General features: G+C 36.3%; 3 protein-coding genes across 3 annotated transcripts; all 3 read right to left on the bottom strand.

Annotated features, from left to right (window-relative positions):
• Window positions 1-8,121: 8,121 nt before the first annotated feature.
• On the bottom strand, window positions 8,122-10,186 carry LOC141595393 (replication protein A 70 kDa DNA-binding subunit B-like). The gene is made up of 8 exons (XM_074415358.1): window positions 9,928-10,186; window positions 9,723-9,825; window positions 9,490-9,617; window positions 9,328-9,402; window positions 9,124-9,260; window positions 8,867-9,045; window positions 8,581-8,701; window positions 8,122-8,505 (listed from the first exon to the last, which is right to left on the bottom strand). The coding sequence occupies exons 1-8, from the start codon at window positions 10,184-10,186 to the stop codon at window positions 8,122-8,124; spliced, it is 1,386 nt and encodes a 461-aa protein (XP_074271459.1).
• A 2,340-nt stretch (window positions 10,187-12,526) lies between these two features.
• On the bottom strand, window positions 12,527-13,361 carry LOC141595392 (uncharacterized). The gene is made up of 3 exons (XM_074415357.1): window positions 13,322-13,361; window positions 12,953-13,211; window positions 12,527-12,851 (listed from the first exon to the last, which is right to left on the bottom strand). The coding sequence occupies exons 1-3, from the start codon at window positions 13,359-13,361 to the stop codon at window positions 12,527-12,529; spliced, it is 624 nt and encodes a 207-aa protein (XP_074271458.1).
• Window positions 13,358-14,062, bottom strand: LOC141595391 (uncharacterized). The gene has a single exon (XM_074415355.1). The coding sequence runs from the start codon at window positions 14,060-14,062 to the stop codon at window positions 13,358-13,360; it is 705 nt and encodes a 234-aa protein (XP_074271456.1).
• Window positions 14,063-17,999: the final 3,937 nt, after the last annotated feature.

Below are 17,999 nucleotides of genomic sequence, written 5' to 3'. Positions count from 1 at the left end.
CCGAATATGATGTCCACTTTTGTCGTTTGAGTTATTATTAACTCACCTTATACTTTGTTACATCCAAACGGGTTGTAGAGACAATTGAACCTCGTTAAAGTGAACACGGATTAGCATTGTATTCGCCCATAGTCACTTACATGAGGTGATGTCTCGAAGTGACTAGAGTGTGATGCGATTGATGGCAAGTTCAAGTGCCATGGAGTCATGTGAGATGACTAGTCGATCACATAGGCAGACTGTTAGGAACACTTTGTCGGGCCTTATGACCGCTTATAGAGTTCTGGCAAATTTATATAGCCTGGTCGTGGCGAGAGCTACTATAGTATTATAATGAGTCAATTCTTTTGACTAAAGACTGTTCGCCTAAGGTGGCACAGTTTCAGATTAACTTTGATTTATGTTACTACGACCTTCGTAAATGAGGTTAAATGGGCATATTTTGAGTTATGATGGCTGTGGCTAGTCGAAGGGAATACGTGCGATAGGAATTGTCCACCCCTTGTCAGGGTTATAACAATATCTCAGGGCTACTCGAGGAGTAATGAACTGGAAATGCGTGGCCACGCTCGGAAGGTATCCATGGTGGATAATTCCGGTCAATCAGTTATTCTCCAGATCGAGGAAACCACTCTAGATATGATCACTTGCAAGTACGACCTGAAAGACACCTTGCATTGAGTGGGAGATAGTAATAGTACAAGAGAACTGGTGACGCACACTTGTCGAGGACAAGTGGGAGATTGTTGGAATATGTGTCCTCCGACAATAATGCGATCACAACTGTAAATCATGATGATCACATGTTTAAGTCTCATTTTAAGAATACATGTGGGAAGTAATATTTTACAGTAACCTGGTCTACATATATCGGTAATGCTTGGCTGACTAGAGTTTGACAATACTGTCGTGCGACGGTGGTGATCAGTTGATCCCCTTAGGTCATACCTAAAGAGTAACACTCTTAATTGATTATTTAATTGATCGTATGACGATACGGGTTAATTAAATTACTTAAAATTGACGGACGATTTTGGAAGTAATATTTACGTGTCTCATTGTAATTTGATTAAATAAGATGCGGTCTAAGTGATCGAATTGTTCTATTACTTAGATGAAATTATTGTTTACGAAATAATTAAAACTGAATGAATAATTTATTATAAATAAAAGATGTTGTGATTTATAATTGATAAACCATTTTGGTAAAAGTAATTATGGATTACTAAGTCGATTTTGTACATGACGTATTTTATTAATACGTTGATTTTTAATATGTTAAAAATACATGACAATTTCACATGACTAGTAACATGTGACTTTTGACAAATTGACAAAATAATGTGTAAAATGGACTTTCCATTTTACACAAAATGTACCGAAAAATAGGGTGGATTAGGGTTTGAAGTGTGCTTTATATTTTATTTAAAAGTGTAATCTGTTGGAGCTTGTGTCCTCCACAAATTAGTGTGAAAACATTTGTAAATCTCTTACAGGTTCACAAGGGTATACTTCGTATATTTAATCAGTTGATTAACGTTTACCTAATAACGGTTGGCTTGCTAGAAAGTTTGACGTTATTATCATACAGATGGCGGTGATCAACTGGTCCCTAAAGGTCACACCTATAGGAAGTGTTTGAGAAATGTGGTTATAGAAATATAATCACATTGACGCCCAAAATGACTAAAAAGTTAGTCGATGTGTTGATGAGATAATTATTTAATGAAAATTAAATAATATTAGTTGAGACGAATTAACTGTCAATTCGTAAATTAAATATAATAAGTTATATTTAATTAAATATATATAATGTTAGCTTGGACGAATTAATCTTTTAATTCGTAATTAAATATAATCAGTTGTATTTAATATCAACAAGATGAATGTGTCATAGTGATAATAGTGACTAGTGAGGGTACACATACCAAGAGGTCATGGGTTCGATCCTCACTAGATGACAATTCAACACATATTATATATTTTTGGAAAGACCAAAAATAAGGAGCTGATGGTCCTTATTTCGGTCTGATGGCCGAAAATTAGGAAAGTATTATTCTTTCCTAATTAACTCGATAATTCGGTCAGTATAAAAAGAAAGGGAGATAATTATTTCTACCCTAATGCTTTTTCTTGACCTTGTCTCCTCTCTCTCATCACAAAACACAAAAAACAACTAAATTTTACAGAAAATTTTAGATCGATTTCTAGCATAATCAAAGGGCATATCTCAGATCGTCTTGGGTGCAACTAATAGGCGAATATCAATTTTGATATTGTTCTTAGGCCAATTTTGCTAGGACCGAAAGTTAATTCTAAATCCTTATACTTTGTTTATGTATTTTGTTTATGACCTTTAATCATCATTGTTAAATTCGTTATAATCCTTCTAGTTTAAGGGAAGTATACAGATTATTTCCCACAAGTGGTATCAGAGCACTAGGCCACGATTTTAATCTTGATGATTTTCATAAATTTGTATGTGAACAATAGGATTTTCGAAAAAAAATTTTTAGGGTTTCGAATTTTTTTTGTGGTTCGAATTTTTTTTTTTTTTTTGCCGTTTTTTTGCCGTTTGTTTCTTTCGGTTTGATGATATTTTTCCATTCTATTTTTCATATTATAGTTTATAATCAGTTAAAATTATCATATGAAGAATTGGTAGTTTTTGATTTAACTAGTTGTTTCTCCGCGCGCGTTGCGCGCGGAGATCCAAGACACGTTTCTATTTTTGTTGCAGCGAATTTGTTTATGGCGTAGACTTTGCGAGAATTACTGAATGTATGTTGCTGTAGTTGCGTTTTGTTCTAGTGTAGAAGCTTTCTTTTTTATGTGTAATGTTCAATGTAGTTCTCTTAATTTGACGTTTTATTTTCCTATTCTATTGAACCATCTTCAAATATTTAGTGATATACTTGTCATTTGTGTCCTTTATCAAATCATTCGGTGCAAGAAGAAACAATACACTCACAGTGTATGAGAAAACCAATGTTGAGAAAACTAACATGGCGCCTCAATTGTTAAAATTTAATCAGATCAAATCAATACTATAACTTGTAAATCAGACAGGTATAATTACCAGAAATTAATGGATATCTTATAAGCGCGAGTATTACTTTCGAAATACAACTAAAGTTAGTCATCGTAAACAGCATCAGCGTAGTTAGATCAGTGACAGCTAGTCATGTTTTTACAAAATGGAATTTCTTATAGATAAATGTAGTTCATCTCTCTAATAGACGGAAGAACCTAAGCGTAAGCGAGTTTAGTAAGATTGTAACATTCAAAAACAACAGCACAAATAAATTAAGGATGGGATAAGGATGTTACGAATAATATGTTAAGAGTACGCGAGTATGTAGAGCAGAAATGCAGATATATGTGCGTAAATTTAGAGGTCGAGGGGCAGTACAAGTGTTATTTTAAAGTCGAAATGATAAAGAAGAACTACCATACACGCGCACTGCTACGCACAGCAAATCTAATACGCAAGTAATTCTGAACTGCGAAACATAATTATAACAGGCCATTAACTTGCACTTATTGACAGACAACATGTTTAGGGACGCGAAATGCATAGTTTAAATGTGATGACAACAATAGTATGAATTAATATCTTAAAGTTTGAGATTGATGCAACTGTAGATGCAAACTGGGTCCTTATCAGCGAGTTGCCTTCCTTGTTTCCGCAATATGTAAGGGACCTTCTTACACATTGGTGTGCAGGTAAAGTACTCTGCATCTTTTTTTGTTGCCACCCATAGATATGGTCCGTGTCTTGGTTTGTACTCAGCAAAGAAATCTTGTCTGCTACGTCCTACTGATTCAAATTTCTCTTGTAATTTGAATGCTAATCTTCATGATTCATCGTCATTTCCAAACTCAAGGCGAACTATACCACTGAAATGTTCTGCCTTTGTGCAATTGGTAATGCTTAATACTTCTATAGTATACCCATGGCTGTCGAGAATGTTTGGTAATGCTTCTAAATTTCTCGGTACATATCGTTCCCCTTCCATTTTCCCTGGTACATTAGCGAGAATGCATGTGTATGGCGATACAAATTGATCTCCCATTGTCTATATATTTGTTATTTTGTTTCTAGTTGTTTACCTTACGTTTATGCCTTTTGTTTGTGTTTAATCTGTATGTTATATATACTCTTAGGTCTGAAATCTGGACAGTCAATTTTTTCGCACAATTCATTGTACTTTTATGTTCATACAGTATCTTTCCTACTTCCAGCCGTATTAGTTGTATCTGTTGGTTTGGTTGCCTGTTACTATTCCTTATTAATCTATATTTATAATATTTATAGAATCCTATTTATTGGCCATTGAAAACCGTTTCATTCAGATACTAATTCATTGTCTGTCATTTATTTCCATGTTACCTGATATATATTCTGTTTTTCTGTTTTTGTTTATGTGATTTGAAGGGCCAACTAAAATCAAATTACATCACCATTTGGCGTCAACCATACTGTATTATCATCCTTTCCCAGCTGCCAAGAAATTAGCAGAGACTACCCAACAATGTAGCTTTGTTTGTCTACATACTATACTTCAAGTATCAATTTAAATGATCCAGATAGACGAACTCTTAATCCCACAATTAGTATTTTTCATATGTTAACATACACCTTATCAGATCTAAATACTGCAAGTAACTACGATAGGTAATGATGATCTTGTCTGAATTAGTTAATATAACACTCTGAATTCAGCTTTTCAATTCTAAGCGTTGTAAGTTGGCGAAGCTAATGTCCTGCAATCGAACCACAACCTTGCTGTTACTGAACTGTGATCTGAATTCAAGTCTTAAATTTCTGAATGGCGTAGACATTTGCTTATTAATCACAACCATTTAAAAATAGTTTTGTTCATATTGTGTTATGAACTGTAAATTCTTCTTACCTTGTCTATAAATTGACTCTTCATGTGTATATAACTACTGCCTAGAAATCAATCATAGTTTACACGCCTATTGAAACAGTAAAGCGAGCCTATTTGAGCAGCCTGCGTTGATCTTTCGCGGAGTTAATTATCTAATTATTTGACCTAAAACTGATTGTAGCTTACTATATTAATAGTTATAGTTTGCTGCAGAAAATAATCTGATAGCCTTACAACTAAGTAGACGCCATTTTTTTGTGAGTATTTTGTGCATTACCGTTGATAGGACGAAATGAATACTGTGAAATGTGCTGTAACCACACTCGCGTTTAGTTGTATGTTCGCTACATATTATCCAGAAAGCAAAGAACAGGTGCTAATACTACAGCTGCATAAAGGTTTGCAGCTCATGACCTTATATACATTGAAAATATAGCCCCTCCCCCCCCCCCCCCCCATTTAAGATTGTTTTAGGATAGAAACCTAGGCATAGACACTTCTTAGACATCACAACCCAATTACAAAATAGCCAATGTTTAAAACGAAGGCGACCCTAGCAGGTTTCGAAATGTTTGATCTGCGTGGGATGACATAACTACCTGCAATCACCCTACGTAACGCCATATTTTTACATGCAAAAGGCTACTGTAGGTTAGGCTATATAGACAAACAAAAACCTGAAAATCAGACCTGCTTACAGAACATCTTTGCACTTAGTCAGAGTCATAATACCCTTCACTTCCGGACGCCTCAGAATTCTAAGGCATGTACCTCCTATTAGCTGCCTGTCTTTTCTCCAATCTTTTGTGAAATGCTCGCTTTTCCTTGTCTGTGTTGTGGTAGTTACATGCACAGAATTTGTGGACTAACTTGTCTTTCCTGTACAGCGAGATCATACCGCCATCATTTTCCCTTGCCAACTGCGAGTTATAATCACGACTGACCTTTGATGTGTCAGTGCCGATTATGAACCACTTGGCCCAACACTTGCAAACCTCAGACATGTTCCTTTTTCCTGGATTGTCAAGCTTGTTGAAGACATTGGTGACCACATCCTCTAAACTCAGTAATTCGTGTTCAGCTTCATCACCACTTTTGATCTCCATTTCTACCTTGTTAGTTGTGAAGATTTCTCGAGCAGCAAACGTGGTCTTCTTCCATCGCTTGTAATCTTCGACAAACTCAATCTTGTTCGTTTCATTTACGTAAACACGCCTGGTGCATTTGAATTTTGGCATGATTCTTCTTATTTTTTTTAAAAAAAAATACTTAATTTAATATGCCAACTATTTTTTCTTAATTAGAATAGAATGAATTGATTGACTTGTGATTTTAAGATCTTTGTTAAAGAGAAGTTTGAGGGACAAGTTATTAATTAGTAATGATGAAAGCTGATATAATCTGCATGTGAAACAGTAATTTGCGTTGTCTAATGAGCCAGAGAATGCAAACCTCTATATTTTATTGTGGTTAGTTGGGATTTAAAGCCTCATTAGTCATTCATATCAACAGTCATAGCACATCAAAGTGATCTCATTATATCTTGTGTATTGTACTGCGCACGTAATTTAGGCTGATCAAAGATTCACGTTATCTTTTACTCTTTTTGTTTTGGTCATTTGTTGTCCTTTTCTATTTTTGGGTGTCTTAGTGATTTGTTGTTTTTTTTATTTTAAGAAATAATTCGAAGAATAATTTGATCATTCATACTCAATTGGTCACACATGTCATTCAGTTAACTTTTTTTTAAAATGTACTCCCTTTGTCCTGATCATTTGTTGTCTGTTTCCATTTTAGGGTGTCTCACTTATTTGTTGGTTTTTCTATTTTAAGAATGAACTTGATGAGCAATTTGATCATTCACACTCAATTTATTCTACCTGTCATTTAGTAATTGGCTCTCTCTCCTTTTTCCTTGGTCTTTGTGCTAAAACCAAAGGATAACAAATGCCGGGACGAAGGGAGTAATAATTAAGATAAGTTATAGCTAGTGAATAACCATTATATTCTAAAAAAATAGGATCACATGGTCCTCTAAGTGGCTTACTAATATGTTCTGTCAGGACGTACTATATTTGTTAGCTTAACCATTTAGTTTTGAACTTCGGTACCCTTTTTTTTTGATTTTTTTTTATTATATAATGTTTGTTCTACTTGTATAATAACATTTTAAATGAATCCTATAATAGTAACTGGCATTAGGTTCAGCATTTGAAGATTCATGTTGATGAACGGGTATGACTTTTTAGATTATTATTCTAAGATACACTTTTTATTAAGTAATCTATTAGTTTAATTGGATACACTATCTACCTAACATAATGAATAGGTATATTGAAGAGATAAATAAGAACCTTTAAGCGTAAAAACTGTTCCGTATCCAGATTTGTAATCTACACTTAAGTAAACATAGCATAGATAATATATGTATAAATGTCCGCCAATTTTGTGAATTTTAACTTTGTATTATTGTTGCTAATGTCCATTGTTAAACCAATTTTTTAAATTCGAAATATTCAGATCAGTTATAGTTAGTAAATAACCGTTTAATTTGACAAGAATAGAATCATATGGTCCTTCTAAGTTGGCTTAGTAATATGTTATGTTAGTATGTCAAGCTACAACCTGGTCCATATTTGTGAGTAGCTTAAAGGCTAGATTCAAGGTATTTCTCTAAACTGCTAGCGTATGAGCAGGTCCCGTATAGAACTCGACATGAGGCGAAAAGTGTTGCTGCTGAAGACGACGTCTGCATATACACCTGTGTTCACATTGCATTTGTTGCTTGATTAATTAAAAGTCTGTGAATGTAAGATAGTAATGTTTATTTTGATATCTTGATAAGATATACAATACATATCAATTTGAGAGATGCAGAACGAAGTAAGATAAGCACGAAATTAAAAAGAAAATATATAAACTAACAAATGATCAAATAACCTATGAAAGATTAATGATCATCAAAGTAGATTAAGTAGCCTTAGTACAAGGCAGAACTGAGTTGTTCATAAGTACACTGATTTGTCTGGTCCGTAGTTTATATTACACACAAAAGCTAAGATTAAGATAAAAGAGTACACGCAGCAAGCTTAGCAGCTCGGCGAATTGTTCAAGAGTAACAGTAGGTTGACAAAATACCAAAATGACAGGCCATGACCACTAACTATTACAACTATGCCTGTGCTATTATAGTCCATACTTAATAGCTTCACGGTTAAGTCTAGATTTAGGACCCGTGTTCTTTCCGGTCCCCTTTTTCTTGGACGTAGTTGGCTATACGAGAATGTCTTTGGAGATCTTTGGGGCGATAAGAGGATATTTCAAGTGCATCTTCTGCAGGAGTAGTAGTGACATTGGTTGCAGATTGGTCAGGAACTATTTGCTTGTCAGCTGCACGAACTTCAGAATCGTCTATAACTTGCGATTCTGGGATTGGCTCTTGCACTGGTTCAGATTTTGATACAGTGTCATCTTCATCGTCAACAACAACCCGCTTCACCACCCACTGCAAGATGTTATTTACTGAGAGGGATGTAGAAGGGCCAACTTGAACTTTAAAAGGAGTTGTACGGAGCAACTCTTGTACAACTGAGAATGCTTCCTCATGGTCCTGAAAATTAGATTAATAATTATTAATATGTGTGTGCTAGTTTTATTAGTTGAGGTTTTATGTTGTAAGCCTTACAGAGTGCTTCATGTGGAATATATTAGCTGCTGACATTTTGAACAATCTTTCAGCAGTCTGTGTAAATACGGTCATTGGCAATGTTCCTGTTCCATCTAATATTTCGCAGTTGAATGTGATTCTGAAATAGATGATGTCTAAGCATTAGTACCTTCTTTGTGTTTTAGCTATTAATTATAGGTTATTGAATGAGTTCTATTATTAGCCATGCTATATGTAAGAGAGGGATTATGTATATTTACTTATTTGAAGTTATTGTAGTACTAAAGTGATGCAGTAGACGTACTTTGGCACTGAGGTACAATCAGGCGCGGAGCAGTTGTTGCATGTGTATGGACGCCCTGGTGGCATGCTGGAGGTTTTAGCACATTTTGAACATCCTATGTATGCATGCACTTTATGTAGTTCAGCAGCTGGTATAGTAACTTCTAACCAGTGTTTTTCATCTTGCAAAGCTGATTTTGCCTGTTGGAAGTATGATGCAGATTAGTAAATGCATATGTAGTAGGTACATTAGAAGGTGCATCAGTAAATTGTGTTTACTTTCTTAGCACGAAGAGCTGAAATTTTGGTTGTCTTTTCATTTGGCATAGGTAGCTTGACATGAAAGAGCCTAGACTGAAGTTGTGTCAAGGATGTGTGATGGCTTGCCATCCTGTAAAAGTGAATAACATTAGCATCTGAAATAGCATGTAGAAAAGGTCGTGTTCGTAGTGTTTGAATTAGGACTACGAGTTCGTAGAGTACCGATTTTCAGCGCTTCTGCTTTCGCCAACAGTGAATGTATGATGACTGTTGAGCTAGAAGTGGTCATTGAGAAACCTGTAAATGGTAAGGTATAGTTATTAATTGTCGATTACTACATTTAGTGCGTATGTTTAGAATTGCAACTAAGTAAATGTATCTGACCTTTGTGATTAGATACTCTGAGAGCTGTGAGTCCCACGATCCTAAATTTGCCAGGTTCTGGAATCAGCATTGTGCAATCATCTTCTGCCAGGTCATCCCAAACTGAGATTGATAGTGGCTGCGGAGTACTGCGTAGGTTGTTCCATTTAAATTGATGTTATTAGTTTCATATACAATATTTGTTGTTTAGTATTTTAGCACTAACTAATCTGTAAACTATGACTATGATTTACCTGTGGTCAGTGAGCACAATCTCACGAACATTTGTTTCACGGTTCTTGTTTGTTGTAACTTTACGAGAATGTTCTTCTACAAAGAGAACCACACCAACTATATCTGCAATATATAAGAAACATGGTAATGTTATGGTGGAGTCTGATTTTCCTGTAATACAACAAAGTAGTCAAAAAGATGATATAGCTAATCACTTAATCATACCAAACATCTCAGTGTAATCAGTTGCTCTGGGCAGATGAGAAATGGGTCTATAGTCTATGGTATTGGTGCCATCATCAATATCAACTGGTAGGACAATAGTTCGCCGTCCAAAGTTCATCTGGAAATCAACATCTGTGGGGTTTAACTTATACTCTGGCTTCAGAGGAGATATTGGAGCGTTGGTTATCTCATACAGTCTGTTGTGCTTGAATGCATCTTCATATTGATCGACTTGGTCAGCAAAAAGAGCCCCGCGCATCGTAGATCGCTGTTAATAGTACTATGTTTGTTAGTTACGGTTTATTAAATAGATTAATCCTAAGACACGATCAAGAAACCTAATTACACATACTATTTAGATTTGTCTGTAGATTCATTGTTATTATACACACAGCAAATCTTATCGCGTGGTGCTGACTATATTTCACTTGTTAGCAAAGTAGCTTTCAAGTGATTTGTTCATGTACAAAGAGAACAATGTTTAATAAGAAATGTGCAGTGCTTAGTTGTGCTGTACTTAGGCAAGTAGAGTTTAGGGTTTAATAAAACTACTTGTAGTAGAAGACAATGTTATTCTTGATTAAAGAAGAACAGGAGATGTATTTAAAGGTTTCATCTGAAACAAGTCTTTTAGCATTTCAAGTTCACTATGTTATACTAAGACTACCAAACGTCACAGCCAAAATGATCATTGAAGCACATCCTTTCCATTTATGCACTAATGGTTGCAGCTAAATTGAAATGTTTCATGAATGAATATATGTATATATGAGTAGAGTGTCATAAAATATACTAAATGATAATTAATTAGTAAATGCACTAATTCATCAACTACTCCATATATAGATTCCTAAAATAAGATCAAATATGATAAATTATAATCTACATTCACAATTTATTTTAGACAAAGATTTATATGAATAATGGGCTTGCCTTATCATCTTGGACGACGAAGCCCTGGTAGACCACCTTTGAAGGAGATGTCTTTGGGCGTCTCTTTTCAATTACTTTTACCTTGACCTTGTAGTCCTTAGTGGTGTTTGTTAGTTCATCCAGGTACACTGGTTGCGGCTTCATTCTGTTAAGAGACGCCACAGAATAATCAAATAATTTTCATGTTGATTTCTATGTATTTTGAACATCAGATTTAGTATCTGGGTTCTGAAATGCAGACTATTCAATGAAGAATATTTAGACTGAAATTGAAAACTTTTGAACTGTAAATTGGATGTAGTTTTGTAGATAATTTTAATAAATAGGTTAATTCAAAACTGCATCACATTATTTCTAAATTGACATATGAATACAGCTTTTCTATGTGAACACATATGACCAAATTCACCAAATAAGTTATGATTGTTAAGGTGATTTTTTTTTCTAGCAAGCTTTCCTGATTTTGTAGTCTTTACTTTTCTAATATAGAAGTATGACTATTTTATGCTTCATAGTATGTATGTACTTGAAGATAGCCATGATAATAAAGACCTGATTCAGTTGTAGATGACAATGATAATCATGTAAATAATAATTCAAGAAGACAACAAATTGAAATAATGTAATATAGAGTGAAAGGATGAGTGTATCTGAGATTAGAAGTGCATACTGAAAGTTGTTTTCTTATTTCTTTGAGAACTCAGAATCGGAAGTAGGATTTAGAAAGTGGTGGTACTATAAGTAGCAAAGTAGTTACTCAAACATGTGGAAGGGGTGAGCAATGACTGACATAGAATTAGAAAAGCAAGTGAATGAAAGGCAGTAAGGGAAAAGAGGAAAAGAAGGTAGGTGGAGTGCAGTAGAAGACTATGTTTCTTAGGCTAGACTGATTTCTTAGCACATGCCAATAAGATAGTACACTGTTTCGTTATAGTTAGAGTAATGGGTAGTTAGGTGATCGTTGTGAGTATTAGAAGAAGTATAATATTATATTGTTATTAGTAGGTTGTAGGAGTACTATAGTATAGTGTATTTATAGTTATAGTTATTTATTTATATAAGAGATTTTTATTACTTTCTTGATTATAAGATGACTTGTCTAATATTGACTATTGGCTAATGGAGAAGTTTATCTAGAAATAATTGTGTGAAAATTGGCTTTAGGAAGGGGTGTGTGTGTCTATGTATGTATGGTTTATGGAAAATTGATTCATTTAACATAATTGAGAAATATTCTATATTGTAAAAAAGTATTAGCTATATTATTCTGTTGATTTTATATAATAGTGTTCTGAAATTGTAAGTAATGATCAAGTAGTTTTTTTTTTTGTTCAAAACAAGAAAGGGTTGCTAGAAGCTTTATAATTCATTTCTGTTAAACAGTCCTTATATTACATGATTCATAAGCTCCTGCAGTCAAAAGTGATTACATTCCTTGATATAATATAGCCAACCATTGGCTCATATGCTTTGTTAAGCATAATGGTGGGCTAAGTAGCATGGTTGTACTAATGGGAATAGAGGTTGATTTCGCAGGTGTGTGACACATCTCGATAAGCAGAGTCATCCTTGCAGTTGTGTCTTCAAAATCTAGACAATATATTGTCCTAGTTAGGTGCCAAAAAAGTACGCTGACTTTGCAGGAACACTTCCTTTGTGAGGTTACTTAGATGATGACTGCAAGTCTCAAAACATCGTAAGAAACAATGTTTTTCACGGATTGTTGTGATGAAGCATGATCTGTAGATGCAGAAACAACTGTTACTTTGTCTGATGTTCTAGCTCGTGAAAGACCGACATACAACTGTCCATGAGAAAAACAGGGTCTTGGAAGGTAGATAGCAACTTGGTCCAATGTCTGCCCCTGTGATTTATTGATGGTCATTGCAAAACTCAACTTCAAAGGGAACTGATTACGTTGGAACTGAAATGGGAAATTATCAGAAGCTGATGGCTGCATTTTAATACGTGGTATAAACACATGGTCACCACTGTAATGTCCAGAAGCTATCATGCATTCTATTAGATTAGGCGTAAATCTTTTGCAAATTAACCTAGTTCCATTGCGAGACCAAGATGGAAGAAGATTTACGAAGCGAGAATGACTGGACAATTTTCTTTCAGAATTAATTCATAAGGACTCATGCCTCCTGGACAAAGTGTATTTATGAATTCAGCTGGATAAATGTTGCAGTTATCAGTCAGCATTGAATCGTAGCCTCTATATGTGACAGCTTCTCCTGGGAACCTATTTATAAGAAGTGTATTAATAGCACCAACATCTTCATTCATGGGCGTCAGTATTGATCGTTTGATAAATATATCAGTACCCAATGCGTTAACATCAGCTTCTGGGTATGCAATATCAAAGAATCGTAGTTATCAACTCTTCTTCATGCTGCGTGTTTCTACTACAATCCCGGAGGCGCTTCAATCTGAGCGTTTCTTGTTTGAAGCTCACCATTACCAAGAGCCAAAAGAAATCGGAAAACTCGGATCATCTCTGCGCTCGAACATTAACGGTTAAGCGATATTTGATCAGTTGAGACCAGATTGCAGAGGAGACCATGCTAGAGTTCACTACTTCTCTTAACGATCTATGAGGGACTACTAGAAGCACTTGGCGAAAGTCACCTCCAAACACAATTAATTTCCCACCAAACACCAAATCTGGGTCACATAGATCACGTAGTAAGTGGTCCAGGGCTTCAACTGTTTCCTTCCTTGCCATTGAAGCTTCATCCCATATAATTAAGCTGGTTGCTTGTATTAACGCAAAGAAGGCTCCCTTGCTTTGGCACTCGCAAGCAGTCAATGGGACATCCAAATCTAAAGCAATTTTAAATCTGGAATGTGTGGTTCGCCCAGAAGGTATGTTTGCTGCAGCTATACCAGAAGTTGCAGTAGGTAATACAATCTTACCAAGTAACCGGACTTCAGCGTACAAAGCATTGTATAAGTACGTTTTACCGGTACCACCAGGACCATCCACAAAAAAGGCACCAGGCTTGTTTTCTCTAACATGTTCAACTATGGTATCGAAAACTTGTTGTTGTTCTGGGTTCAATGAACTGCGACATTTTACACACTCTTTTGGTATAGGTGCATTAAGTGCATCAATTATATCTTGGGTTCTGCGGAGCACAATATCCTGGGTTTCGCTCAAGTGCGCGAGTCCAAATGTGCGTAGAGATTTGCCCATTACTTCTAGATGCTATTCAAACTTCTGAACCGTACGAACTCTTACAGTGTATGCATCGTTTGGGTGCTCTCTTCTAAAGTCTTCAGATAGTGCAGTGTAATACTTATCCCACAGGTTTACAGGATCTTTTGGCTGGCAAAAAATGAGAACAGTTGCAAACAGACGTCGTAGAGCAGAAGGCATCTGTACATTACATGCTTCAGCAAGGCACAAATCGACCATATTATCTTCTTCAATTAACCTGAGTTCTAATGCAGCTTCTTGGTAAGTTGAGCAACAATGACCGTTGACTGTTTTAAGATCTTCAAAAGATTTGGGAGATTTAACATGATTAAGTAGCAATCTCAAGAAATACCGTTCTCCTTCTGATGGCGAAACAAACACAAGCCTAGCTATTACAAGTAGTTTATTTCTTCTTTTGAACCAAGTCCATTCTGTCTTATCCTATCTATAGTGCTCAGTAAATTGGCTATATAAGTACCTTTCAGTTGTTTTGTGTTCATTATCGTTGTTAATCTTGAAGAATTCAGTTAATGGTGTCCTGATCCGCTTTTCATTGGAAAATACCCGAGTTAGGTTTTCATGAGGCCTTAATTTTATTGCCTGCATGCCTGGAAGATGTATTGGAAGTGGCATGACTGGTGGATGGATCTCGAATAGATCAAACCCATAAATCCGCCACATTGCCTCTATTGAGGAAACCCAGCGTCCAGACTGGTACTGCTGAATTTCATCAACTACTTGTACTGCATCTCCTGCTGCTATATTGAACGATATCTTATCGTGACCTTTGTAGACATACTTATATAAATATTTAACTGCTTGTATGGTGGAGCAGACTTCGACATTTAAGTGACAATCGAACAGGTCAAGGAGGTATGGGTTATATGGAATAACCCAACGGTTGTCGAGTTCCTGCAATAACTCTCGGCAAGACACATTGCATTCTTGTGAGCCTGGTCTCTGTGAACTTCCTGCAAGAAGGATTTATGATTGAGTTAGGTGGTCGTGCATAGGGGTGAGGCCATGACTTAATGGGGCAGTAAAATCAATGCTTACTTTGTTCTTCTGCATTTAGTAATCCTTCAGCGTTTTCAAATGTGGAAGGTAGGGGCATTTTACCTTGGCTGGATGACGCTGTATTTGTAATAGGAGCAAGGGTCATACTACTATGACTTGTTGATGCTGTATCTGCTTGGATAATACGCTTTTTCAAACCTTGGTGCCAACCACACTTTCCACATGGGAAAAGAAGAGGGTACTGAAGCGGGTCATAACAACCATAGTAGTGCATAATTCTATGGGAAGCTTGCGATCGCCCAGTTACTAAGATATGGGGTCCACTGGTTTCACCTAATGTCGTATCATCAGCCCAGATGACAGCAACTTCATCAGACGTAGGTACATTGCTTACACGTTGGTCTCTTGTAGGATTTTTCCAATACGTATCGTGTATTGTCGATTCGTTAATATTCTTTAATGATCGGAAGAAACGTGCATATGGGTTTGATTGTGTTATATTCATCAGTATGTCAATCACATTCTGTTCTAGGTCTGAAAAGCACCCAGAGCGATTAGCAGCTTCATGTTGACTATCATAAAAGTATAATTGCAAATACTTTGGATTTCCGTCTGTTGGCACAAGATCTGGAACGTTGTGGTAGATCTGCCCATGTAGCTTAAACACATAGATTCCTTGTTGTGTATCTGCGTAAGTTTTACCTCCAATTGAGCTGAAAGCAAATAAGTTATTGTAGAGGCGTGCATATTTCCTAAAATGAGTAGACAGTGGGTCTGGAGACGTGTATAATCTGGACAATGCTACAGGATAGCTGTTGGATGTACGGGACTCAGAAGCAATTCTCTTTGCTAGACACTTTGTACATGACTGGGCAACTGGTAGTGTAATACTCCGTATTTATATGTCTTGGGGTACTCTATCGAGTAGCCCTTACTCTGTCGAGTAAGGGCAAGTTGCGAAATAAAATAGTTTCTGACCTGTTGGGTACTCGATCGAGTAGCTGGGGTACTCGATCGAGTAAGGGGGTACTCGATCGAGTACCTTGGGTACTCGATCGAGTGTCCGGTTTACGGGGTGTTTTTCGCGGGTTTTGTTAATTATGCGATTAAGGTATTTAAACATAATCGTCATTGTTTTAAAACACTTTTACCAAAACCTAAAACCTGTTTAAGAGAGAAAGCAACTAGTTCTTCTTCCTAATCGCATTCTTGACAATTCCCGGAGTTCAGACGGTCAGTTCGTATCATAGTTCGTGTCGTTGGATTCCTTGCGTCGAGGGTAAGCTTTTAACATAGTTTTTATAATGTTTTGTTAAGTTTGGTGAAACCCTAATTTAGGAATTGGGGGTTTTGGTGTGTAGTTTGTGATGTGTAGTCTTTATGTGTTGTATGATAGGAGGAGAATTCGTAGAGGAGCCGTTTTGATACAAATTGTAGATACCGTCTGCGTGTTGTGCTTTCCGGTAGGATTTCCTACTCGATTAGTCCCATAATGGGATATTGGTGATGTCTTTGTAGTTAGTTGTTTGATATGATGATTGTGATTGTGATTGTGATTGTGTTTGGTTGTCTATGGCTCTCGAGATGCGTTCTCGGCTGAGTGGGGTCACTTGCGGGAGTGACTTCACGCCCTAGTTTCGCCCTTCGTGGAACCCGCCACGGAAGGGGATGTGCACATTAATGGACAGGGTTATCGCTCGTACGATGAGCGGGGCTTAGGTGGGAACGGCTGCGGTCCCCCATCGCGGCGGTCGTCCAAAGGGGACGATCGGATTGAGATGATGGGAGTTGGTGTGTGTGTGTGTGTGTGTATGTGACAGTTCAGCTGTCTACTTATCTTATTACTGTTATCTATATTGATTGTGTGATTAGTACTGACCCCGGTGTTGTTTTGTAAACCTGCGGTGATCCATTCGGGGATGGTGAGCAGATATTGAACAGGTATTGAGATGAGTACTGGGATAGCTGGGATGGCCACGACATGACGATAGAGTCTTCCGCTGTAGTTTAGCATTTATTTACATTTCAGTTGAGAACAGATAGTTTGGAATAATGTATTGTACTTTCAGTTTGGTTTCGAGGATTGTAGTTATTCATTAAACTACTTATAATAAATGTTGTTTCTGTTTTGTCTATTTGATTATCATACCTCGGGTGACCGAGATGGTGATGTCTTCATACCTGAGTGGTCCTGGTAAGGCACTTGGAGTATGGGGGTGTTACAGGTAGTTGGAGAGTTTTCCCTGGAAGCGGTTGCCCAATCATAGCAGCAGGTAAATGCACTGCAAAGTTCTAACATGAAGTAAAAAGCTAAATACTTATATATGCATATAGGACAATAGTTAAACTACAACTGATAAAAAATATACCTTGCTGTTTTGGTGTTATAGGCTGTCTGCGTATTTTTTTTGGATCTCCTGGACCACTTCTTCTTTGACGGCGCCTAATGTTTAGAGATAAAGCTTTAATTATGTCTTAATGATATAATCTTATAATACAAACTAATGTGTGGTTAGAGCATTACTTTGGAACAGCAGCTAGAGACTGGCCTTGTGTCCTACATTTTCTCTTTGTCCGGCTAGTTGCAGATGTACTTGGGTAGTATGGAAAGTCATCATCTGCAAATAAGTATTTAAACATCATATAAACTCAAGGTAAATAAGCTATAAACATCATTATCAAACTAATTCTGAAAAGTGTAACTTGACTTGTTCACTTACCCATCTAATTAATATACAGAGCATATGTAAAAGTGCAAGCCCTTTGTCCTCTGCAATTTTCTGCATGCTAAATGGTTAGTTTTATTTCTTAATAAGTAGTACATCAATGGGGACTGCTCTTGTAATATAGAAGGTAAGAATACGCACAGAGAAAGAAGCATCTAATATGCTGTGAGCGTAAATGATCAATAACCTAA

Source organism: Silene latifolia, chromosome 8, assembly GCF_048544455.1.
Source record: "Silene latifolia isolate original U9 population chromosome 8, ASM4854445v1, whole genome shotgun sequence".
Taxonomy (NCBI): Eukaryota; Viridiplantae; Streptophyta; class Magnoliopsida; order Caryophyllales; family Caryophyllaceae; genus Silene; species Silene latifolia.
This window is presented reverse-complemented; position numbering and strand designations above follow the sequence as displayed.